The sequence below is a fragment of the Sporothrix schenckii genome (genome assembly GCF_000961545.1).
Source record: "Sporothrix schenckii 1099-18 chromosome Unknown Cont44, whole genome shotgun sequence".
NCBI classification, from domain to species: domain Eukaryota; kingdom Fungi; phylum Ascomycota; class Sordariomycetes; order Ophiostomatales; family Ophiostomataceae; genus Sporothrix; species Sporothrix schenckii.
Window position 1 is genome coordinate 838,011 of NW_015971145.1, and position 24,127 is coordinate 862,137.

General features: G+C 56.8%; 6 protein-coding genes across 6 annotated transcripts; 3 read left to right on the forward strand and 3 right to left on the reverse strand.

Annotated features, from left to right (window-relative positions):
- Window positions 1-1,383: 1,383 nt before the first annotated feature.
- SPSK_08383 (uncharacterized protein) lies at window positions 1,384-4,905 on the reverse strand (the record flags this gene model as incomplete). The annotated part of the gene is made up of 2 exons (XM_016734982.1): window positions 1,384-2,444; window positions 2,517-4,905. The coding sequence occupies 2 exons, from the start codon at window positions 4,903-4,905 to the stop codon at window positions 1,384-1,386; spliced, it is 3,450 nt and encodes a 1,149-aa protein (XP_016587001.1).
- A 1,738-nt stretch (window positions 4,906-6,643) lies between these two features.
- On the forward strand, window positions 6,644-7,425 carry SPSK_09738 (uncharacterized protein; the record flags this gene model as incomplete). Its single annotated transcript, XM_016736308.1, has 3 exons — window positions 6,644-6,649; window positions 6,733-6,930; window positions 7,297-7,425. The coding sequence occupies 3 exons, from the start codon at window positions 6,644-6,646 to the stop codon at window positions 7,423-7,425; spliced, it is 333 nt and encodes a 110-aa protein (XP_016587002.1).
- Window positions 7,426-11,004: 3,579 nt separating this feature from the next.
- SPSK_09695 (uncharacterized protein) lies at window positions 11,005-11,844 on the forward strand (the record flags this gene model as incomplete). The annotated part of the gene is made up of 1 exon (XM_016736267.1): window positions 11,005-11,844. The coding sequence occupies one exon, from the start codon at window positions 11,005-11,007 to the stop codon at window positions 11,842-11,844; it is 840 nt and encodes a 279-aa protein (XP_016587003.1).
- Window positions 11,845-12,012: 168 nt separating this feature from the next.
- Window positions 12,013-14,970, reverse strand: SPSK_08460 (snf2 family helicase ATPase; the record flags this gene model as incomplete). The annotated part of the gene is made up of 1 exon (XM_016735057.1): window positions 12,013-14,970. One exon carries the CDS (start codon window positions 14,968-14,970, stop codon window positions 12,013-12,015), a length of 2,958 nt encoding a protein of 985 aa, XP_016587004.1.
- An 875-nt stretch (window positions 14,971-15,845) lies between these two features.
- On the forward strand, window positions 15,846-17,075 carry SPSK_09365 (aminoacyl tRNA synthase complex-interacting multifunctional protein 1; the record flags this gene model as incomplete). Its single annotated transcript, XM_016735938.1, has 1 exon — window positions 15,846-17,075. One exon carries the CDS (start codon window positions 15,846-15,848, stop codon window positions 17,073-17,075), a length of 1,230 nt encoding a protein of 409 aa, XP_016587005.1.
- Window positions 17,076-17,368: 293 nt separating this feature from the next.
- Window positions 17,369-22,549, reverse strand: SPSK_08290 (uncharacterized protein; the record flags this gene model as incomplete). Its single annotated transcript, XM_016734894.1, has 1 exon — window positions 17,369-22,549. One exon carries the CDS (start codon window positions 22,547-22,549, stop codon window positions 17,369-17,371), a length of 5,181 nt encoding a protein of 1,726 aa, XP_016587006.1.
- Between the last annotated feature and the right edge of the window lie 1,578 nt (window positions 22,550-24,127).

The following is a 24,127-nucleotide window of genomic DNA, read 5'->3' on the forward strand; positions in this document are numbered from 1 at the left end:
CAAGTGGGAAAAATGAAAAGAACGAATGGTGAAAAGTATCACACCAACACGCCTCTTGTCCGCCCGTCACACTGTCCTGTCTCGTTAATTTCGTTTGTGCTGCGTGAACGATGGGAGAGGAAAGCTCTACGGCAACATCAATCGAATTGATCGACAGGCAAAGAACCAAACCAGCGGTCTCCCGCTCCCGCTCCCAAGTCCGTGACCATTTCCTCGAGCCGCATGCAAGGGGCACACACTCGACGTTTGCACTGGCCTACTTTTGCTTCCACGTTCGACTAAGAGTATAGCTCAACCAGGGCAAATGGAAGTAGCAACGTCAACTGTCTTCCTCTCCAGCCAAGTAAGGAGATGGAAAGGGAGTGCAGACGCCGAGTCCATTTGCTGCCCAGGCTTGGCTGGACGTGGAGACAAACTGAGACATGCATTTCCAGTTTCTCGTTTTCAGTTGGATCGTTGCCCCAAGCCGCCTTGCCATAGCCATATTGTTTGGGGATTCTCGTTGTTGCGTCTCCCCTCTTCCTCGCTTCTTTTCTGCATATTGGGAAGTCGACTGCTGATCTTTGGGGTAGAAACGTGCTTCGTTCCCAGGCGAGCCAGGCTTACAGCACACTTTCTTTTCTTTATTTATTGTCTCTATTTTTATTTTATTTTATTTTATTTTTTTGGCGTGGCCACCATCGTGTTACTTATTTTGTCTTTTGTCATATTCCCCGCTGCATCGCAACCCATATCCCCGGTCACTTTTCACACCATTATTTATTTCCCGGGTCGATCCCGTCCCAATGCCCTTTCCGTCACTTGCTGCCCCCTGCTCGATGTGACTCCCCGCCTTGTAGTCGTTTCTTGTTGCGCTGTGTCCACCACGCACTACGATCGGCCTGTCATTCCCTAGATGGACGCAAGGGATGTGCGCCCTGCCGGGACGCATGCTCGTTCAGGATAGCGCACATCCTTGGTCTCCTGCCATGCATTAGTGGCCTCATGGCGGCCGTGGTCAAGCTGAGACCAGTCAAGGCCGGCGGAGTGCATTCGAGCTGTCGCCTTTCGTCCATGCCCTATTTCCCGTCCTTTTCCCGTCCCTCACACCAAGGAACTCGTGCGTGTAAACATCACCAACGCTTTTAGCCTCGTCCACGCTATCGGCGCGCGCCAACGGTCAACCACATCTGTTGTCCCACGCACTTGTTCCAAGACAGTCGATCCGATCGACTCACGGATCATGCAGTCCGTTACCGCTCATATTATCCATGGTAAATATCCATGGCCATCTCTGTCTTGGTCCGATCTATCCCAAAAGTCTACCTAAAATGCATTACATTCGTCTTACAATAGTACACAACTCTCGCATGAACTTGTCGTCTCTGACCACCCCAGTCACATTCACGTATACCGCGTCCGCCCGGTGCTGTTGCTCATGGACGAGGCGGCACTGCTGCTCGGCGGCCTCCGTCCGCCGCTGCTGCCGCCCTTGAAGATGCTCTTGGCGGACCAGCCCCCGGTCTTGATGGGCCGCAGCGGCGCCAGGGACTCCTGCTGCAGGGTCTTGGTGAGGATGTGCGACTGGGGGAAGACGCCGAAGCGGCCCTTGCTGTTGGTGCCGGCCCAGCACCAGTGGTCGGCGTAGAGGCACTTGACGTTGGAGATGGTCTCGCCCTTGTCAAACGACAGCCACAGCGACGCCTCGCCGCCGGCGTTGAGCACGCTGCTGCTCGAGTCGCCGGACCCTTTTTGTTTCTTGCCGTCCTTGTCCTTGTCCTTCTCCTCGTGCGGCTTCCACTTCCAGCGCGTCGTCACCGACATGCCGCTGTCGCTGCTGGCCATGGGAATCTCGCTCGGCCGCGGCGGCTCCATCAGCGCCGCCTTGGCCGGGAACGCGCCCACAAACCCGTCGTGCCAGCCCATGCACCACTTGCCCTCCCACTTTTCCGGGAACATGACGCCCACCACGCGCGCCCCCGCCAAAAAGTGCAGCATGTCGCCGCCGTAGTTGGGCGGCCGCGCCAGCTTCTTGGCGCCCCACCGCTGCAGGTGCTCGCGCGTGGCCGTGGCCACGGGCGCCTGGCCCACGCTGGGCGGCACCGGCGTCGGCAGCGGCGGGTTGACGAGGTGCAGGTCAAAGTTGTTGGTGTCCGGGTCCGAGCTGCTGGCCGTGCTGACGCTGCTGGCCGACGCCGGCTGGTAGTCGGTGCCGTAGAGCACCGTGACGCCCGGCACCAGCGGCAGCGGCTGCGGGTGGCGCGCGAGGTGCAGCAGCAGGTGGTCCGGCGTCGTGAACACGGTCGCGTCGCCCTCGCGGACCGTCGCGCCCGCGTGCACGCAAAAGATGCACGCGTAGTGGCTCTCGGCCTGCCGCTGCGAGCTGATGGCCGTGGCAATGTGCGACTTGTAGAGGAGCCGGAGGCGGAACCGCGCGCCGCCGGCTTTGGTGAAGGTGGCTTCGGCTGGAGGTGTTAGTCAGCAGCGGGAGGGGAAGGTGATGATACAGGGAAAGGGGAAGGGACGGAGGGACCTACGCTTCTTCTCCATGTCCAGGCGGACCTCTTCGTAGTTGTGCGCATAGCTGCAGCCGACGCACCGGCCAATGCTCGCCTGCTTGTTGGCCACGTAGCCGCCCGTCTGCTTGATGCCCTGCCAGTGGCCGCCGCTGCGGTACAGGTCGGCGCCCTTGCAGAACCCGCCCATCATCTCAAACGTGCTCTTGGGGCCGATGCTGCAATCGGCCTCGCGCACAAACTCGCGCGTCAGGGGCACGTCCGCGTTGTCGCCCGCGGCCGATGCGGCGCCCGCCTTGGCCTTGTCCTTGTCCTTTTCTTCGTCCACCACCATCAGGCCGTTGTCAAACACCTTGTCGGACATGCCCGACGGGATGCTCGGTGGCAGATTCGGGGAGGCCATGCCGGACGGGGACGGCAGGTCGTGCAGGTCGTGGTCCAGGATGGTCTCGGGCGTGGCCGGTGGGCGGCTGTGTGGCTGTGTCTGCGGCTGTGTGGCGATCGAGGACCGTCTCGTCGTCTGCCGCGACATCGGCCGGTCGCCCGCTGCTGTCGTCGCGTCCCGCACGTCGGGCTGCATTGTGCGCTTGGTGTTGATGCGGTCGTGCCGGTCGTGCCGGAAAGGCTGCTGCCGTGATCCCGGGCGCTGGTAAATCTGCTCTTCCAGGTCGTCCAGCTCGGCATCCCGCATCAACGGATCGTCTCCGCCGCCATCATCACCACCACCGTGCACGTCGTGATCGTCGTCGTCATCAATGGCGTCCACGTCGTCGTCCACGTCGCCGCGTCCGCGGCGCGGCAGGTGTTTGGGCGACAGCGGCAGGCTGATGGGCGGCACGGGCGGCGACGGCGCAAACTTGATAAAGTCCTGGATGCTCTGCGACGAGCCGTGGCCGTGCGCCGCCGACAGTGCCGGCGGGGGCAGCGCCGCAATGGGCGGCGCAACAAAGGGGGCCGGGCCCGACGATGTGGGCTTGTTGTTCATGTTGTTCATACCGGCACCATCGGAACCGTCTGCCTCGCCCAGCGCCAGGATCGGCGACGACGTGTAGCTGGTCGGCGCCGACGAGAGGTACGACGACCGTGCCGCGGAGTCGAGGACGGGGCTGGGCGCCGTGGTCGCGCTTGTGGCGCTGGTGGTGGCCGACGCCGACCGCACGGACCCGTCGACCGTCAGCGAGTTGAACCGCGAGAGCATCAACGGGCCGTCGTACGAGTAGTCGGTGGCCACGGTGTCGCGGGACGCCCTGGCGCGCAGGCGCTGGCTTGGTGTCTGTGTCTGTGCCTGCTGCTGCTGTAGTTGTTGAAGATGTTGCTGATGGCTCCTCACCCATGCCGACGTGCGGGGAATCGACGGCGGCGGCGGCGTCGACCGCTTGCCGCCGCCCGGGGCCACGCTCTCGCTGTCGTCGTGTCCCCGCTCGTCCTGGCCCTGGCCCTGGCCCTCGGGATGGTCGTACAGCTGGTAGCGCTCGGCGTGGTCAAACAGCATGCCCCCCCGCGTGGACGCGCCCGACATGCTGGTCGCCACCGAGCTCTTGGTGTTGGCGCGGCGCAGGCTGCTGTGGGCGAGTGACGCACGGCTCGACGACGGCGCCGTCGAGGGGGCCACCGAGGACGTCGGCGTCGAGGCTTCGAACAGCTGGTCGTCGCCGTCGTCCATTGAGTCGGGCCGCGCCGTGTGTGGGTGGGACGTCAGCGAGGCGAGCCGCGGCAGAGATGCTGTAGCGCCACCGCCGCCGTTCTTGAGCAGGGACGCCCGTGACCGGCGCTCGTTGACGTTGATCGGGGGCAGGGAGGCCAGGTTCGGCATCGGCGGCAGCGGAGGGATGCCGGCCATGGACGGGGGCAGCGGCGGCAGGGGCGGGAAGCTGCTCTTGGTGGCCGTCGTGGGCGTGGACAAGGGGGAGGCCGTCCCACGTGCCGCGGACCCGCCGCCGCCCGCAATGGCCGCCAGCTGCGCCGCCGTCGACGCCCGCTTGGGCGACTCCAGCTTCAGGCGCTTCGTGTGGTTGATCACGTCCAGCGCAAACGACCGCGTGGCCGCCTGCAGCTCGACGAATTTGGCGGCGTCAAACGACCGCGGCTCCGTGTAGTCCTCAAAGTCGTACAGTAGGTCCTCCAGCTCCCGCCGCCGCCGCTCAATGTCGTCCTGCTGCAGCATCGCGTCCTTGAAGGCGTCGCCGTACTTTTCCACCTGGCCGTCCCACACCGGCTGCAGCCGCTTGAGCGCGCGCTCGCCTTCGCGGACGACGGCGCGGCCCGCCTTGGCCATGTCGGCCAGCACGCTGCCGTCGACGCTGCTGGCATCGTCCGCCTCGCCGGCCTCGGCATTCTGGATCGCCTCGTTGCCGCGCTCGACGACCTCGCGAAACGGCCGGACAATTAGTTCCTCGGCGTCGACACCCATGGTGGGGCCGGCGAGTCGAATTAAGGTGTGCGACGTGAGTTAAGGTGTGCGACGTGAGTTAAGGTGTGCGACGTGCAGTTGGTTGTGATAATGGGCCGGAGAGTGAGCACAGACGAGAAAATTCGGCAGGTAGTATGGCGATCGCAGGCAGATGCAGGCAGATAAGGCGAACGGACAAAAAGACGGAAAGCTGCAGAAACGGTTGTTGGGTCAATGTGTCGAGAGAAGGAGGGTGTGAAGGATGCAAGAGGTGCGTTTGTCACAGGTTATGTATGACGGTGTCCAGTGGAAACAAGAGACAGCAAAGGAAGACAATGGAACAGACCAAATCAAAAAAAGGAATATAAAATAAACAAGAAAAGAGAGGTTGAGATATTAGACTGGGGAAAGGAAAAAAAACGAAACTATCGAACAAGACAAGAAAAGAGATGAAATGATAAACACCAAAAAGACGAACCAACGTCCACACCGGTCCAGGTTCTCGCATGGCAGCCAGGAACCGTAAAGATACATTCGCCATTGGCGTCGTTCCGCGCGAGCTAAAATCGGTCGGTCGTCAACGGTCACTGGTACCTGTCTCTGGGACATGTGCCCTACACCCTCTCCTGTTGGCTTCGTGCCCCTCGCCATTAAGAAGCGGATCCCAGAGGGGCGGGAACCAAGACGAAGGAGACGGTGGGAATCCAGAAAAAGAAACCAAACGACGATGCCCGGCGAGCCAGCCAGCCAAGACAACAATGAGCTTCTTTCGTGAGAGTGGTGGATGGCATAGGATCATGCATGGAAGCTAGTGCCTCACTGCCCCGTTCGAGCTGCCACAGGAAACAATGCCTTTTGGGAATGTGTTTCTCCTTTGACCCCCCACCCATCCACACTATTTGCATTGTGCATCCAGACAACACGGGGGAGAGATACGACGCACCGTGAGCCTTGGCTTGCATGGAGCGTCCGCGAACAAGACGTGACTGGGCCGGAAGACTCCTGCAGCTCTCGGGACGTACGATGTAAGAACTCAACAAGCACGATGCCACAGGAGGGTGCTTCATTTCTGTCCGATTGTGAGTTGGATGGACTCCCCGGCTTGTGCGAGTATTTCTTTTACTTTTTCTTTTTTATTTGCCTCATTTTCTTTTATTTTATTTTCTTCTTCCTTCTTCCTTTGTCGGGCTCAGCACAACTCGGCTCTTGTTTGCCACCCGTCACAGGCCTCATCACAGGTCGGTCACCGTTTTCTGTCTTGACTGGCTGGGCATGGCACAAACACGGCGAGGGGTGGGGGGAGGAACACATGCGAAGAAGTGGCTGTCTGAGAAAAAGAAAACATATTCAATGCATCCGCGAGGTGGAACATTGAAAGTGGATTCGTTTTGTACGGAGTCCTCCGTTCTCCATACGGAGAAGGAGACAAAACAGAAAGAGAAGCGAAAATAAGTAATAAAACAGTCAAGAAAGGAAGGTTGTTCCTGGCTTTGCAGCAGTTTCTTCTTACACCTCTGCGTTGAATTCAAAAGTGAATGTCTCAACACGGTGCCCAGCATCGGGTCGGTGGACAAATCAGGAATGGTATTGTCCCGAGCACAAAAGTGTGGGTAACAGAGTCAACCGCGGGACGCCACCCACCCTGCCACCTCGACGTCGACCACACAACCATCGATAGACAGGGGTCCCCTCGTTCGAATGACGGTAGCGATGAGACCTCTGGTTTTGGAATGAGGCACGAGAGAGACACTCCAAGACAATGATGGTAAGATGTTGCAGAAATCTCTGTGGGCGACACTCGTTGTACAGAATATGCATGTTTAAAACATCACACGTGCTCTTCTCCAGCATCTCGGCGGCCACATCTGCCTCTCTTCTGTCTCAAAGTCCATGTTGGTCTCGCCTCGTGTCAACTCAACGTCACCCGTTTCTGGTAAGAGCGCCGTTGAAACTAAGAAGAATGGCGTTGGCGACCAGCGGACCGGCTTCGGTGCCATTTCGACTGTCTGTGCCATGACCTCCTCAAGTCTCCCGATAGCCTACGATGTAAGCCGTACAGTAATTACACAGCACGTCCGTGAGACACTTAATGGTGCCTTTCGTCTAAATATACCTTTGCCCACTTAGTATGCTGTACTCCATAATGACATCCGACATATTTGCTCTTAACTTGCAGCTCCTATTTCTATTTTCGAGAAGAAGCCGACGCGTCGACGTGATCTCCGGGCTCGACCAACTGCGACGGTATTCGTCCGTAAGTGCTTGACATGGGAGGAGTCCGCAAACTGTACGTCGTAAATGACAAACTTCTCCCCGAATATGTACTATGGCGTGGAATTCCTACGGCGAGCCATTTGCGCAACCTCGCCCCAGATCGCTTCACAATGCCTGCATTGCACAATATTTGCAAAGCCGAGGCCTTTTCTGTCCGTGCGGGAGCTCAGTGGATTTCCAGGCAGGGGTTGTCGTTGCGTTGAAAAGAAGGTCGTCGACGAAAAGGTCGTTGTCGTTGACAAGGGTCCCTCACAAGTGCTAAATTAGTGGGTTTGTGTCGAAGTGGGCCCTGACAGGGGCCACTGGCCTAAAATGTCTCCCAATTGGGTCGCTTCCATCCCCTGGTCCTTTGATTCAGGGCACAAAACAAAACACAGGAATCAAGCACGTGGGCAGCCAGACATATTCCAACTTAAGAGTGCGCTGCGATACGTTTTGGTCGAGCATTTTGGCATTTTGTGCTCAGTACGCATACATGCTGTCTCGTTATTTGTCGTTATTGTCCTGTCCTTTTCTATTTCAAGCTATTGAAAAAAGCTTGCCTCATTTCCGTATGTTCAGTTAGTAACAATACAGTCTCCAGCCCATTCTTGTCATGACAAAATTCAGGATTCAATTACCAAACATATCGCGTCAATATCATCGCGTCAAGTATCACGCAAAAAATAATCGAAACCGACACACTGCAAAACTCCCGTGAGTCTGTGCCCTGATCCAAATGTTCCGGAAACGTCCCGCCTTAAACGACACCCAAACCGTGGAACCAAAGACGACAAAAACGCCCGGTCTTGATGATCCTTTCCTGGATCTGATTTTCCTGCCCCCCATTCCTTTTCCTTTCCTCCTTCTTCATCACTTCGATTCGACCCTGGCAGCCCACCGTTATCCATCTGACCCATCACGGTCCTTGACGGTCCCCATCTCTCTCACCCTCCTCTCACCATCCATGTCTATCATCATTGCAGGGCCTTGCAGCCTCCGAGCCCCCGTCCATCATTGGGCAGCGTCTTCACGTACATTATGTGTCGAAACCAATCCTCATCCATGGTCTTCACCAAGTCATCCAACGGCGTTTGTCCATCACCCACGGTGTATCAATCTCTGTTGATCTCAATATCTCAGTATGTTACGTACCCCTCTGTGCCTCTATTCCATCATTGTATTTCGTACCATCTTCTGCTTCTGCCTTTCCCTCGCTGTCACAGAGAGCCAGTCTCCTGGGGTTGCGACCGTACATGATACCTCCACAAGGCGAATGCGGGCCTCGTTGGTCGATCGTCCAACCTATCCTTGAACTGTCTCCGTACTTCCTTCTACGCGACCGATGGTAGGTAGAATGACGTATGTCAAAGGCCGTGAAGAACATCAGCATCTTCCCTTTATGCATGTCTGCTATTTGCCATGATTGTTCGTTGTATGACAACCCTTGATCATGCCAATCAACGGAGAGACCACAGAGCAATCCAACACACGCGCCCAACCGACTGGTTTTTGGCGGTGCGTACAGCGCATCTGACATGAAGTTACTGCACCCGATGAGCCGGCCGACTTCCGTTAAACCCAACATCGACACCGACGCCAAACGATGTTTTGATGCAGAATCGTGAACGCCACAACAGCATGCCTTCCATGTGCTCTCCCCAGTTTATGCACCCGCCCCCACGTCCTGTCAAACGTGGGACGAGGCCACGACAACAATGGAGAAAACGATACAGGATGCGGCGGACGACGACGCGAGACGGGGCTTGACGCCACAAAACGCCAGCCTCTTCCACCAGTAGCACGGCGCCGGGCTCCCACGCTGTGCCACCCCTTGTCATGCTGTGCATTTGCATGTGCATTTGCATCCGTCCGCCGTCTGCCATTCGCTCCCGCGGGCCAGCAGCCTTGCATCTGGACGGAGAAATAATGGGAGATATACAGAAATTGCTGGAAAGGCAGTGGGCGTGCGATTTTGAGCCTCGTTCCGAATGCAGTGTCCCCCGTCAATCAATAGTGTGCTGTCCCATGGCGTAATTACAATGGCACATTCCTGGCCACCGCTTTCCTTCTTTCACACCGACTGCCAGGTCGGTGGGTGAATCGGGTTATCCACTAGAACGGTTGGGAAACTAGGACTTGCCCCCGGCACAGGGAGAATGATCAACCACGGCGCCGGTGGCGGGACGATGCGGGACTAATTGGGTCTCAGGCTTCAAAATGTTCTGTCCTTTCTTCTTTTTTTCTTTTTGCATTTCTACGGCAACTCGCTGGACAATGCCATTTGTCCGACTAGAACCGTGCAGACGAGAGGCCGGGGTCCGGGTTTGTACTTGTGCATTTGTCGATTGTGATGAACGACGCCAACGCCCGCTCTGCAGGCATCATTCGTGTGTTTTATCCATTTGGAGGCAAAGGCGGTACTTTTTAGCCGAAGCCACGTGCTGTCAAGGAAAAACAATGCAAGTTAAAGACGGGTAACTGGGTTCCTGACAAAGCATATTATTTTAAGGGGACTGCTTGTATGTCGTAGTTGAGGATATTTTGTGGAATAAACGCTTCATGTGTGTTTTCTTGTTGGATAGGTTTTGTTTTGTTTTTTGTACGCATTCCTTTTTTTAAAAAAAAAAAAAAAATAAACATTTGATAAAAATTCAGGTAAAAGCGTAGATAAAGTAAGAGGCTGTTGCATAAAAATACGGCTAACTAATTTTTGTGCGGCGATATCTGCCAGACTCACGACAACGAATTACCGAAGAGAAGTGTCATTACCAAGGCGTCCATCACGACACATATGACGAGTTGCTACACGACCATTCGTGAGCATCATTACGAATATGGCCGTATAATAGCGAATTCTTGGCGTGAAGACTTTTTCGTATATGGTTAAAATAAGGTTTGTTCTTGCCGTTCGGACATTGCGGAGAGACAAGGGGAAGACGGCAAAACGGACTATAATATAGGACGGGCAATAACGCCATGAATTAAGAGCCATGTGTTCAAAATAAAAAACGAGACGATATATCGCCTACCGGGAATATGAAGCACATCAACTCTATTTCGTCGGCAACCGTGCTGGCCGGCAGGAGTCTAGACTCGACAGATGTGAATACCAGTGAATCTATCTTTGGCCGTCACAATCCTTGGCAGCCGGTTCAAAATAATATTTCTTCTTCATGATGCCCCTAGTCATTTGGGCCCTTTCATTATGGCTTGTCGACATTGAGCTCCAGAGTCAGAGACTGGAAGAGGAAGAACCGCCGGAACACGCGTAGACTTTCCACACGGGACAAGGGAATGCAATTGCTTGCGCCCTCGGACATCGGGAATGGATATATTGAATCCACCCAGAGCTCCGCGCCTCAGAACATTACCCTAGCGAAATGATTGTGTTTTTACATCGTTGATCGGATACCATGACGCACTCTTGGTCTACCTACGATGGCCTTTCTTCATTAATAACTATCAGGAAGTTATTTACCCCTCCTTCGGTCATTGCGCTCTGTAGAAATAATTGGATACTGGTGTTCTAGTCCAAGTTCGGAGAAAAAGAGATTCCAGACACGCAACACGCGGCATGATATTAGCAGGGCAACAATGTCAACTCACATTACACCCGAGCCAAAAATAAACAGCCTGGACTCTGGGACAGGCGCAGTCCACCACAAACAGCCAAAATGACGATACCACAATGTGAGAGCGTGTCTACATATAAATATCTGCTTACAAGTCGGTCGTCTCGTACAATAAGGAGGCTTAACAGCTTCTGGTACCGCTCCTTGCCACCTCTTGTTGTACGCCCCCTTCTACAGGCACACTGCACTCTTTGGCAATCTGACTACATCATCCACCTCGGCAGAGAACACAATGAAGAACTTCCTCATCACCCTCCTGGCCGCGGCCTCGGCCCTGCAGGGCATCGTGGCGGCGCCTGTTGCCACCACAAACGCTCTTTCTCTCTCATCCCCGGTTCTTGAAACTCGCCAGCGCGGCGGCGGTGGCGGCGGCGGTCACGGAGGTGGCGGTGGAGGCCGCGGAGGCGGAGGTGGTGGCGGTGGTCGTGGCGGCAATGGTGGAGGAGGCCGTGGTGGTAACGGTGGTGGGCGTGGCGGAAACGGCGGCAACCGCGGAGGCAGCGGCGGCAACCGAGGTGGGAATGGAAACGGAAACGGAGGCGGCAACCGCGGCCAGCGCGGCAACGGTGGGAACCGAGGCGGCAACGGCAATGGCGGCAACGGCGACGGTCGCCATCGTGGCGGTAGCGGCGTTGGCGGTGCCGTGGCCGGGGGTGCCGTCGGTGGCGCGGTTGGAGGTGCCGCCGGTGCCAACTTTGGCAATCCAGGATATCCAGGCAATCCAGGCAATTTCGGCAATCCCGGCGGCTTCGCCGATGCCCCAGACACCAACTCTGGTGACGACGGCGACGACGGCTCCAACGGATATGACGGCAACGACTTTACGGATCCCAATGGCGCTGATGGCGGCGACGACTCGGCCGACAATACCGTCCCTGCCAACGACCCGGCCAACGTCCCTGCCGACACGCCGGTCGATGACTCGGCTCCGGACCCGGCCGAGGTGCCTGCGGATGAATCCACAGACGACGCCACCGCGCCTGCCGCTGAAGAGGCTGCTCCGCCCGCCGACGATGCTGGCGCCGCCGAGAACGACGCCGATGCTGCACCCACGCCTGCCGCCCGCAAATAGTGCACGGCTGGCATGTCCATATTTTGAATACAGATTGATCACTTGTAATATATTTCATTTCCCCATTTCAATTACTAGGTTTCATTGCAGACAAATGTAATAACAGTGCACGGATGTAATGTACTGGCATGGTCTCGTGAAAGATACGCTGCATGGCTTGCTTCGACGCTACTTGGCCGCCGTTTTAAACGATTCAGTAATGCCGTTCACGCCTGTCTCAATGACCTTGAACGCCGCTGCGTCGCCCTGTCCGCTGGCGGCCTGTGCATAGGCCTCGTCGCTGCGGTCGCACAGCACGTCCAGGTCGTGGTCGCTCAGGACGACGTCGCTGTCGCCCGACACCGTGTACACCTGGCCGTCCTTGAGGAGAAGCGACCGTAGTGTGTCCGCGTCGAGGTCGTTGCCCTCGCCCTCTTCGGCACCGTCGTCACCCGACGCACCAACAGCCATTGTTGGCTTGAGCTTCTGGTCCATGGTGCGGAACCCGCCCTTTTTAATGACCAGCTTCTCGAGCCGCCGCTTGGCGTCCGCGCTCATCAGCAAGTCCTCTTCGACCGTGCCCTTGGTTGCCAGCCGGTACACGACCACGGGCCGTGTCTGGCCGATGCGGTGCGCGCGGTCCTGCGCCTGCAGGTCCTGCTGCGGGTTCCAGTCGCTGTCAAACAGAATGACCGTGTCCGCACTGGCCAGGTTGATGCCCTGGCCGCCGGCGCGCGTCGACAGCAAGAACAGCTTGTACCGCGGGCTGCGGTTGAACAGGTCGATCTGGGCCTGGCGGTCGGCATGGGCGACGGAACCGTCAATGCGGCAGACCTTCCACCGGCGCAGCTCGGCACAGTACGCCTCCAACAGGTCGAGCTGGGTCTTGAACTGTGAAAAGATCAAGACCTTGTGGCCGCGGCGGAAGAGCGAGGGCAGCAGGCGATCAAGCAAGAGCATTTTGCCCGACGAGGTGACAATGGACTCGTCGATGGGGCGGTCGGCACCGCTCTCAGACGACCATGACCATGGGTTGTAGAAATTGTGCGGGCTGTTGCAGACGAGCCGCAGCTGCATCAGTGGGTTGCCGAGCTTCTTGTTGGCGATCTCGCGCTTGGCCAGCTCGAGCGTCTGCACACGCTGGATTTCTTCGCCGGAGAGACCAGAGAGGCCTGACTCGTTGCCTTCGTCTTCCTCCGCGGCAGCATATTCGTCGCGCAAAGCGGCCTCAAATTCATCGTCGGACATCTTGTCCTCGTCCGAGGCGTCAGCCTCGTGGTAGGTGCGCCGGCGTCGTGTCCTGGTGCGAGACAGGTCCCTGGCGGAGACGTCGCTGGCTGCCGTGAAGCTGCTGCCGGGCGTCGAGTGGCGGCTTGACTTGGCGCTCTTTGAGGCAGGCTCTTCCGTGGTTGGCAACGTCTTGCGTTTGTTCGTGGTCATCCTTTTGGTGGCCGCCGGGGGTGCGGTCTCGATCGATGCGACCGGGACAGCGGCAGCAGCAGCAGAAACATTCGTCTTTGACTTGCCCATCAGCACGGCAAACGCGTTTTTCGCCTTGATTGCGGGAGCCGGCGGCGTCTCCACCGTCTTCTTAGCACGCGGGCTGCTCCGAATGGGGACCGAAATCAACTCCACCTTGGCTTGTGGTGCTTTGAAGCGAGACGACTTGGTCCGCCCCTTGGAGGGCTTTGCTTCCTCTTCTTCTCCCGTCTCCTCTTCCTTGACAGCAACAACTGTGCTTGCCCGACTCGAGCGGGACGACCGCGATGGCCTGGATGACGGTGGCGGCGTACGGCTGGCAGCCTCTTCCGTCAGATGCTCGGCCACCTTGTTCTCCAGGTAGGCGCGCGTGTCGACAGTCTTGTCGCTGATGGCGTTGTAGAGTCCCGTCTGCTCCTTGGTCATGGGCGCATACAGAATGTACTCTCGCTTCTTGGGCAGGTAGCTGGCCACGTCTGCCTTGACACGCCGCAGCAGCAGGGGCTGCAGCACCATGTGAATCTTCTTCACCAGGTCCTGCTTCATGCGGTCCTCGATGAACTCGGCCGTCGTGTCCTCGTCCTGCAGCTCGCTAAAGTCGAACCAGCTACTGAACGCCTCCCAGTCCGTGAAGATCTTGGGCATCAAAAAATTGAGCAGCGACCACAGCTCCTTCAGGTTGTTCTGCAGGGGCGTGCCTGTGATCAGAAACCGCGTCGCCGACCGGAACGACTGCAGTTCACGGAACAGCTTCGAGTCAAAGTTCTTCATGCGGTGGCCCTCGTCGATGATGATAAACTCCCAGTTGATTTTCGAGAGATCGGCGCGGTCGCGCAAGATGATTTCGTAGCTCGTGCAGACAACGGGGAACTGGTCCGTCGGCCGGCCCTTGGACAGGTGCTTCTGGATCCGATTCGTGAACAAGTCCTTGCGCTGCTGCGGTGTCCCGTGGTACATGACGACGGGGATCGAGGGCGTCCAGTGCTGAAACTCGTTGATCCAGTTGTTCAGGGTGCTCAGCGGTGCCACAATCAGGTGCGGGCCCAGGTAGTTTTCTTGCTCCCTCAACAAGGCAATGAGCGAGATCGTCTGCACCGTCTTGCCCAAGCCCATCTCATCGGCCAGGATACCGCTCATGTTCTGCAGGCAGATCTCGAGCATCCACGTCAGGCCCTCAAGCTGGTAGTCCCGCATCGTGCCGCCCACCAGGCACTTCGGCTGCGTCGCCATCTGTAGGTCGTGCTCGCCGAGCGTCTGACCGTCGAACCCGGACCCGACGCGGCCCAGTACCTGTGTCTTTTTGGTCAGGATGTCGCTAAAGGCCGCGCTCTGCTTAAGAAGCTCGTCCAATTCGCGGCCCTTGGCCTCCCGCTCGGCCTTGTTGTTGGCCTTTTTCTTGTTCTTGCGCCGCGCGGCGGCCAAGCGACGTTCTTCTTCGACGGCATTGGCCTTGCGAGCGCGGCGCTCCTCGGCCTCGATCAGAGCTTGGTCTTCCGAAGAGATGTCGGCGAGGGTCGCGGTCGAAGCTTCTGTGATTTCGGTGGCGTCGTCGGTCTCGGTCTTGACCGGCTCGTGGGCCGGAGGTGATGACGGTGGGCTTGTCATGACGTTGGCAGGGCTTGAACAATCGGTCCCAACGTCGGATGGAGAGCTGAGATGACGGGCCATGGTTTGGAGATGGATGCGAAGGCGAGAAGAGAACGGTGTGTGAAAAGTAAAAGGGGCAGAACAGAGAACTGCCGAGACGTGAACGCCCGTGAAACACGCAATTCAAAAGCAATCTGAGAGAAATCTGAAGTGAATGTGAAAAGAGAGCCCGGGATGAGAATATTAAGGATATGCCAAAAAAAGACGAAATTCTATGCGACAACGAGACAAAATAGCTGTCTTCCAATCAATCCGAAGTCAATACTCGTCGAGGAAGGGATGAAGCCAAAAAAGGGCGCAATCCGCAGTGGCGATGTCGAGCTGAGTGCACCAGGGAAAAGGAAGGCGCGTCACGCGTACTTTCCCCGATCATTGCCGGTTTCAATTAAACTGTAGCAGGGGCAGGAGCCGTGAAGACCCACCTGGACGCCAGGACAAACGCGCCAGACTTTCGCGGTGTCACGCGCTAGCCAGGGACAGATAAATGGGACGGAGCCTGGCCGTGTTATGTAAGCCAGTTTAGTGTTGCCCCTCTGTCCTGAAGGCAGGCGTAGTGAAGCAAAGCTCCCAATGCGGGGCATTCTAGCGCTAGAAAAAGTTTCCCGCCCGTTTTGTCACACTGTTGTCGAATCTCAACGTATGTCCTTCGGATAACCTCACGAACCTCGTGTGACAACTGTGCTGACCGCAACAGCTCACCAACCGCCAAACTGTCCCTCCTACGCATCTTCCGCCCCTTTGCGCTTCGAAGCCCTCCCCGGTTTCTTGCGCCCGCTCCAACGACTTTTTCGTTCCTGCGGCCTCGATTTATTCCGAAACAACAAAAACAACAAGCATCCTTCTTCTCTACGTCCACGACACTCTTCTCCTCCACCGTCGCCTCCACATCTCCAATCATGGCGGCCATTGCCTCCCAGACCTACACCCCCGCCGAGGAGACCGAGATCCAGAAGTGGGTTGACACCGCCGCCTCGGCCGCCTCGACGCCGTCCGTCCTCGCCGAGCTCAACACCCTCCTGGCCACCCGCACTACCGTCCTCGGCTCCAAGCCGTCCAAGGCCGATGTTGCCGTCTACGAGTCCCTGGCGCCCGTCGTCAAGGCGTGGACGCCCGAGCAGCGCACCGGCAAGGAGGGCCTGCCCAACATTGTGCGCCTCGTCGACTTTGTGCAGAACAGCCCCGCCTTGTTCGGCGTGACGGTCGCCGACGCCGACAAGGTCGCCATTGACGCTGAGGAGGTTCTGTACGTGGCACCGGCAGTCGATTCCAAGGCCGAGAAGGAGCGCCTGAAGAAGGAGAAGGCCGCCGCCGCCGCCGCTGCTGCACCAGCAGGCGAGGAGAAGCAGCTGGCCGACCGGACAAAGAAGCAGGACAAGAAGCCTGCCGCAGAGGGTGAGGCTGCAGCAGGTGGCGCAGCAGGTGCTGCTGCTGGTGCCGCTGCTGGTGCCGCCGCCGAGGGCCTCCCGACCAAGAAAAAGGAAAAGAAGGAGAAGCAGGCCCGCCCACCCAAGGCGGCGCCGCCACCGCCGGCGCCGCCCTCGCCGTCTCTGATTGACCTCCGCGTCGGCCACATCCTCAAGGCCGTCAAGCACCCCGAAGCCGACTCGCTCTACGTTTCCACCATTGCCATGGGCGACGCCAAGGGCACCACGGACACCGAGGAGTACGAGGGCCAGGTCGTGCGCACCGTCTGCTCCGGTCTCAACGGCCTTGTGCCCCTCGAGGAGATGCAGGGCCGCCGGGTCGTCGTCGTCTGCAACCTCAAGCCCGTCAAGATGCGCGGCATCAAGTCGGCCGCCATGGTCCTGGCCGCGTCGCCGCGCCTCAAGGAGGGCGAGGAGGACCACCACGGCGGCCCGGTCGAGCTCGTCAACCCGCCGGCCGGTGCCCCCGCCGGCACCAAGGTCTTCTTTGAGGGCTGGAAGGGCGAGCCGGAGGGCCAGCTGAACCCCAAGAAGAAGGTGTGGGAGATGTTCCAGCCCGGCTTTACGACCACGGACGACCTCGAGGTTGGCTTTGACGCGGGCGTGGTCAAGGAGCTCGGCAAGGAGGGTGTGGGCAAGCTGGTGACGGAGAGCGGCGGAGTGTGCACGGTCAAGTCGCTCAAGGGCGCGACGGTGCGGTAAAAGTCTTACGGGCGAAGGAAAAACAAAAAAAGTATAATGCTACGTTTAGGGCATTGGGCGTATTATGGCACGGCTACATCCTTGTAACAATGGAAAATACTTTTTAAAGCGTGCCTTGATTCATGAAAGATGGCATTGAGAGCTGAGTGGTTGGAAATGAACTCGAGTCGCGGCTGGAAGACGACGATGTCTGTCTATTCCTTCACGGCAGCAGCAACCAAATCTGACATTGGCTGGAAAACTCCTACGAGCAATTTGGATATACTTCATGTCAGCGGTACGTTCCGTCCATCTTATAAAAACGAAACATAAAACGATGCCCAGAGGATGATAACAGTAAAAGTAACAAAAATGTAACCCGACCGGTACTTGCCATCATCATTCTCATCACCCTTCTCCCCATCCTCGCCTTTGCCTCCCTGCGCACTCTCTTCTGCGATTTCGTCCCATACCCGGTGTCGACCCGCCGGAACACCCAGCTCTCTCAGGATGTCTTCCGGGTCGGCTGGAAAGTACGCTTTTGGCACGCGTCGTTTGTGTCCACCGACAACAAATGCATAATGTGTGTCTCCATCCGCATAGCATAGAACGGGCTGGTGGTTTGCCATGCACAGACAACTATCAAACAGAAGACGGGCGTTTCCATTGTTTGATTGAAGCAGGCTGGCAAGTTCCGCGTCAGGACGGGCCACCATGTGCTCAAAAATCCGTTTCGCGCGCTCGTTGAATTTCACAGCGCGTTTGGCTCGTACGGTATGTTGCAGCAGCGGCAGGAGAATGTCCAGCGGCAAGGTCGACTTGCGATAAAGTGTCGATTCCGCCTTGTTACGCGTTTCCGTAACAGAACTCGTCAGGCACGACAAGATGCTCGTTAGGACGGGCCGAGAGACCAATTCGCGGTGCGATAGGGCAGTTATGAATGCCACCGAGAATACTTCAAGGCTGCCGTCGCCGTTGCTAGAAGGAAGCTGCTCCAGTAGACTCGACAAGACGCTCTCTGGCAATGACTGCCGTGCGCCAAAGATCTCCGTAATCTGTCGCAGGGTTGCAAAGTTGACTTCGGCCACCTGGTGGCGTGCTGTATGAATTTGAATGTTTTGGAGTTTAATTAGCGTTTGTATTTGTTTGGGTGTTGCTAGAGTCTGCAAGGTGGGCTCAGAAAGACGGCCAGCTTGAACCTGAAATACGGCGAGTATCCATGTCCGTATGCAACGCGCCGTTGTGGAATCCCACAGTTTCTGGTCCAGGACGTCCATTGTCGCTGGAGACAGAGGCAAGGTTGTGGGAAGGATATTAAACACACGCTGCGTAAGCTTGTTGTCAAAGTTTTCGGCCTGTGATAATATACCAAGGACAATATCGTCCACGGCAGGAAAGAGAGGTGTTGTATGGTAACATAGAGCCACGGCCGTATAGCCGCGGACACCAAAGTCCTGGTCCGCAAGACCGACAGCAAGCTGTTGGTATATGTGTGCGGGGAGAGGCCCGTCTGTCAGTCGAAACGCCAATGCGGCAACGCCACGGATTGTGGGCGTTGGACCGTTGTGCAGCAATTCGATCAGCGCCTCAAAAACAGGATGCTGTGTGTTCCTGGCCTCGCCCTTGCGCAGGCTACGTATTCGCTCCATTCTCCACGCGTTGTCCGGCGTTCTGCCCAAGATGTGGATTGCCGCCGCTTTTTCTGCGTTGGACGACGAGCCGAGAAATTGGGCCAGGCGAGCCAAAACGGCATCGGGCAGCGCTTCTAGTCTTGCTCCAAACACTTTTACTGCCGCCGACCGGACGTCGGGCGCTGGATCCAGAAGCCGGCCGGTAATTTCCAGGAATATTTCTACAGGGAGCCTTCGCGCTTGCCTCACGGCCTCTGCAGCGGCTCGGCGGACACTGTCTTTTTCGTCGTGCAGCTTGTCGCAGATGACGACAATGGCGTCTTGGGGAAAGGGCCGCACGTTGCACAATGCGACCATGGCATTGCATGCCGCACCCTCAAACACATCGCTGGTGCAACAACGAACCAGCGCCGCAACGGCCTCGGGCGGGAGAGCCGCTCTGTCACACGCGATCCCGGCAAAGGCGGTGGCGGCATTGGCCCGCACAAAGCCCGTCGTGTGTCTGAGACAATCGAGGATCAACGGCAGCGCGTCACCGAGATGCTGGCCCAGTACGTCGAGAGAATGGTGTGATCGGTCGATTGGAGAGTGGCGAAGACGGTATGTGATGGCCTGGAGAACATGGACTGGAAGAAACGGCTGCTTTCGCAGTAGCTTGCAGGTAGCGAGTGGCATGCGCCCCGACGCGTCAATGATGCACAGGTCCGGGGGCACTTCCCGTAGAAAATTGCTCTGCAGCAGCTCCAACGTCCTTGTCTCGCTCAGGGTAATGGTCCCCGTCTCGTCCTGCACAATGGGACCAGATATAAGCTCGGGAAACGAGAAGAGTGACAGCACCCGGAGTGTCTGCCACTGATCAAAGTCGTACGCTACCCACTCCTTCAAGCGGCTGCGGTGCGCGTCAAAGAGGGCCATGTCCTGGGCTGGGTCGGCCTCGACCAGACACTGCACCACCAGCGCCTGGTGCTCGTGGCCCACAATGTCGCGTGGCTCGCTCTCCAGGGCGTCAAAGAAACGCCCTAGACTGGCCGTGTCGGGGGCGTCGGTCTCGTTGTGGAGCAAGCCGGCCACGAAGCGCCAAAATCGGCTGTAGCGAGCGTCGTACTTGTGGGCGGCAAGAAACCGGTCCGTGCCCATGACGTGCCTTGCACTATCCTTTGAGACAACGAAAGCAAGCGCCGTGCCAGCTGTCCAGCAGCCGACAAAGTACTGTGCCGCAAAATACTCCTGGAACGTAGAGTGCACAAAGTGGTATGTCCGGTGGCGGTCCGTGGTGGCCATCGAATCCAGCGATGCGATGGACGGCTGCAGGGTGCGCAGACACGACACGTGGAGCAGCACATCGTCTACGGATCCAGAAAGGCACGGCGCGTCCATGTGTCGCAGCACGTTGTCGCAGTGGCGCTCGTTAAAGTAGACGGTCTCGCTGACCAGCCCCGAAAAGGCCATCTGTTGCAGAAACGCGGCTTCGACGTGGACCAGCTCGCGGATTTGCTCCCGTATCCGGAGACCACGTACCATGTCTTCGGTGATACGGCCACGGGGGCCGTACTTCTCGAGACGGGGAATGTCCTTGCACCACAGCTTGTCTTCAATGGCCCGGTAGATGGCCGTGGCCGTTTTGATGGACTGCGCTGCTTCGGTGGCGTGGTTGTCGTTGTCGGGGTTATCGTCGTCGGGGTTGTCGTTGGGGTTGTCGTTGGGGTTGTTGTCTTGCCAGATGTAACACAGTGCGTCCAGCAGCAGTGGGATCTTGACGAGCTCCGACAAGAGCCTGTGGCGGTGCAGGAACCGCAGAAACGCTTCTACACGCTGCCTGTCGCTGAGAGAATGGCGCACGTACTGCTGTACTTGGTAATCATTGAACCCCGTCGTCTCCAGCTCGCAGTCCAATGGTGGTATACGCATTCGGTTGGGAATGCGTACACCTGGTCTGGACGTGATGATGACATCCGGCTGGCTGAGCAAGGAAAGGAGAAACTTGGCTGCCCGGTGGTTGGCGTCAAGGTACTGTGACACCTCGTCGAGGCCGTCGAGTAAAAACAGCGTGCGGCTGCTTTTTGCGTCATCGTCGCTGGACGCTGTGCAGTGATCGTGGAGGACCCGTGCGAAGACTTCACCGTCTTGCAGTGCGTGCATATATTCCGCCTGAAAGAGATCCAGCAACGTGTACTTCTTGCCAGGGTCGTGACTCGTTAGATTTCGAAGGGGGAGCCAAATGACCCTGTCGTACGCCGCCGTCCAAGATTGAAATTCGGGGCTCACTGGGGATCGCGTGAGCTCGTACACAACCTTTTTGCAGAGTGTCGTCTTGCCAACACCAGCAGCGCCGTAAATCAAAAGGCGACGAGGCACACGCATCACCCCGTCCTTGCAGATGCAAGGGTCGAACAAGCTGTGAAGAGGCACCGTCTCGTTGCTTGTGTTGGACTTGGACGTCTTGATCATTTTCAGATTGATATAGCAGTCCTGCATGGGCAACCACGCGCCAGACAACCGCTCGATTTTTAAAAGGTACTCGTCGTGAGCAAGGTAATGCTTTCGAAGACGTGTATCCGCGTAAAATCGCTGGGCCTGGGTGCACCGAAGCCATGCTTTTGAGAGGAGACCGGTAGGCAACGACCCGAATGTGACGGTGTAGCAGTGAAGCGTGTCTGCGTAGTCTTTTGTTTTGTTGTCGTTGTTCGGCTGCGGTGTGTGGCTACGCATTGTGCGAGCAACCGCGTCTTTCCACGCGGCCCACCGCTTTTTGTTGTCCGACGCGCCGCCAATGACACCGTGCAGTGGATCCGAGCGGCTCTTCGGCTGCGGCAATGACGCAAATACGGCTTGGACATGATCTCGCGTGGCGCGTGCTTGGGCACCATCGTCGGCCGCCGCCTGCACCCACATTTGCTCCAGCTGGGCAGATAGGCCACAAAGAAAATCAATGTCTTGGCGGCAGGGCACCTTGTCCAAAAACAACTTGAGGATTGCAAAGGCCCTGTTCTGGATCAGCATGTCGCCGTAGCGCAGCGCCACGTACCAGCTCTTGGGCTTGCGTTGTTTGCTGACAACATCCTTGGCGGCATCAAGACTGCCCACGGCCTCGGAGATCGACTTCACCACGTCCACCATGGCAGAGACGAGATCGGGCACATCGGCCAAGCCCACAGCGCCGTTAAATAGCTTGGAGGCGTCCATGGTCGCCACTGCTCCGGCAATCTTGCTCACGGCACCAACGACGTCGACCAACTTGAGGAGGAGTATCTTGTAGGGGCCTTCGCTGTCGGGGAGGCATCGGAGCGCTTCGTAGGCATAGGTTGCGGCCTGCGCAAGGCGGATCTCCCTGTCTTTGCTCAGCGTGTCCAGCGTGTCCAGAAGTGGCTTTTGCACCGTTTCGCGGTCAATGCCGACCATCTGGACGTCGTACATGGCATGCAGCACGCTGCCCAGTGTCGACACCAACTGGTATTCTGCATTTGGGTCACCTTGTGCCACAGCGGACTCCAGGCGCCGTTTGAGGCTGCTGAGGACGGTGCCAAGTCGACTGTCGACCTTGGTGCTCGGGTCAGCGGTGTCGCGCGTGATGGAGCATCGCAGGACGTGCACAAGCGATTTGCAAAGAACCGGGTGCAGCACATTGTCGTCGGTGGTGCCCTCTATGATGGCATTGGCGAATGCCCAGAGCAGCTCCCGGTAGCGCTCTGGGCTTGCCACAACGGCCAGCGCGGCGGCTTCGTGTCCCAGGCGCAGAAGTTTTTCTTCGCGAAACACTTCGAACATCTCCGTGGCGAGTGCCTGTAGGGCGATTCGCTCCTTTTTGCTTATTACCTCGCTTTGCAGACGCTTGACAAGATCGGTGGTGGTTGTTGGTCGAGACATGGCGGCATCTTTCGATCTTTCGCGGGTTTACCACTGTCGTAAAACGTGTATTGGAGGTTGTTTGTTGTAGTCGCGCGTCGTGAGAGAGAGGAGAAGAAAGACAAAGAGCTTATAAAAAAGCCGGCTGCAAGGGGGAGATTGAAGCCTTAAGCGCCAGACAAAGAACAGCGAGCGGGGCTGGCAAGGCGTGGGATTCAGCTGCATGTTGGTCCTCGCGACCATACGGAGCGCTCATGTCCAGCCAGTGAAAAAGTTGAAACAACGTAGGATTGTTCTCGACCAATAAAACAGTAAGCCACCTGAGGGAGCTGAAATGAAAAAACACTGCTCCTAGTGCATGGGGAGAATGAAAACTACGTGCATGACATGCTTTTGTTTACTTGAGGATCGCATGGAAAGCAATACTTATAACTGCTATAGAAACCTCGAATCACGAATGGAGGAGTGCAAAGCAGTGTATTCCGTACGTTGTATGACCTGATGTATGTCGTACTCCGCATTGTGTTACAGTGTACGTTTTGAGGACCAGTGCATACATTCGTGTAAGCCAAGCCGTCGAAAACTAAGTGGATAGCTGTATAGCGACAACAAGTAAAGAAAAAACCAAGACGGAAGGAAACAGGACCTGACTGAAGAAAACGAAAATTAAAGACAATAAATTTGAGAGATGGAAGAAAGAGGGTAGGTAAAAAAAGCTGAAGTAAAAGGAGCAAAGGAGTATTGAGTCGGGGCGGAGTGCCCAGAGTATTATGTAAGACTTAGGATTAGGTGAGCCGCCTTGTCTCGTGACATGGTGGGCTTCTACATAAACCATAATCGTACTCGGATCATATAACTAAAATCTCGTCATATTTTGTTTACTTTTGCCCGCATCCATCACCATAATCCTCCTGTATACATAATCTGCACGTTCCTTTACCCCCATCGCATTAATTAACCCGTCGTACAGAAGGAGATCCACTTTGAAAGATGGTCGCTTCGAAGTGGGTCATCCTGTTAGGGCCTAACGGGTCGGTACGAATCGTACCTACCAACTTGGTTTAACAGCCTACGGGGGCTGACCCTTTAGATCGACCCCGTGTAAATCGTAAACCCCGTTGAATCACCGTAGACGCGCCAGCTTCAAGGGCAAGGGATAAGGTCTATAACAGGTAAACGAATAATTTTCTTTGACTTACTGTAAAAGGTGGCCATTTTGGCGATATTCCTCGCGATGCATTTTTGTTTTCTTACGTTTTTGACGCGCGGACGATCATTTAAAAACGATCACATGACTTGTTTTAGTCAGCTTTTGTCACATGATCCGTGTTTTTTGTTGTACGATTATGGGACGTCGACTTCTGATCAGAAGTCCGTGCGTAAAAGGAAATGATGAAATGAAATGGGGGAAGAAGAAAGATATACAAAAGATTAAATTCAAGCACCTTCACACAGAGAAAAAAAGAGGTAAGTTGACAGGAGCTTCCGTTCGGATCTCCTGCCGACAGTCATCGAGTCCTTCCATCTACAAGTGACTTCATCCTGCAGGAAAATGGCGAGATACTCTAGCCTTAACCATAGATCTGCTTCGCCATTTCG